The sequence below is a fragment of the Nanorana parkeri genome, unplaced genomic scaffold (assembly GCF_000935625.1).
Source record: "Nanorana parkeri isolate BGI_ZX_2015 unplaced genomic scaffold, ASM93562v1 scaffold1966, whole genome shotgun sequence".
In the NCBI taxonomy this organism is placed as follows: domain Eukaryota; kingdom Metazoa; phylum Chordata; class Amphibia; order Anura; family Dicroglossidae; genus Nanorana; species Nanorana parkeri.
Window position 1 is genome coordinate 160,944 of NW_017308234.1, and position 220 is coordinate 161,163.

General features: G+C 48.6%; 1 protein-coding gene across 1 annotated transcript in view; it reads right to left on the reverse strand.

Annotated features, from left to right (window-relative positions):
- DOCK3 (dedicator of cytokinesis 3) overlaps positions 1 to 220 on the reverse strand; it is a 99,500-nt gene that overhangs the window by 45,975 nt on the left and 53,305 nt on the right. Inside the window, exon 23 of the mRNA XM_018572194.1 lies at positions 102 to 220. Coding sequence (XP_018427696.1) covers positions 102 to 220 — 119 coding nt within the window. The remainder of the gene's footprint in view (positions 1 to 101) is intronic.

Sequence of the window (220 nt, forward strand, 5' to 3'; positions counted from 1 at the left end):
CACCTGAACCAAAAATCTTAAAGTGAACCTGTCATCAGATGTCTGTGTTCATGTTTAGTGCACGCATGTTATAAACGTGTGACACGCGTGACAGTTCTCACCGCTGAGCTGCTCTTGATGATGGAGAAGATGCTGCTGAGAATTCCCGAACAGACCAGCAGCTCCTTCTGTTTGCTCAGGTAAAGGTGGATGTGATGCAGCACCACCGGCAGCAGAATCC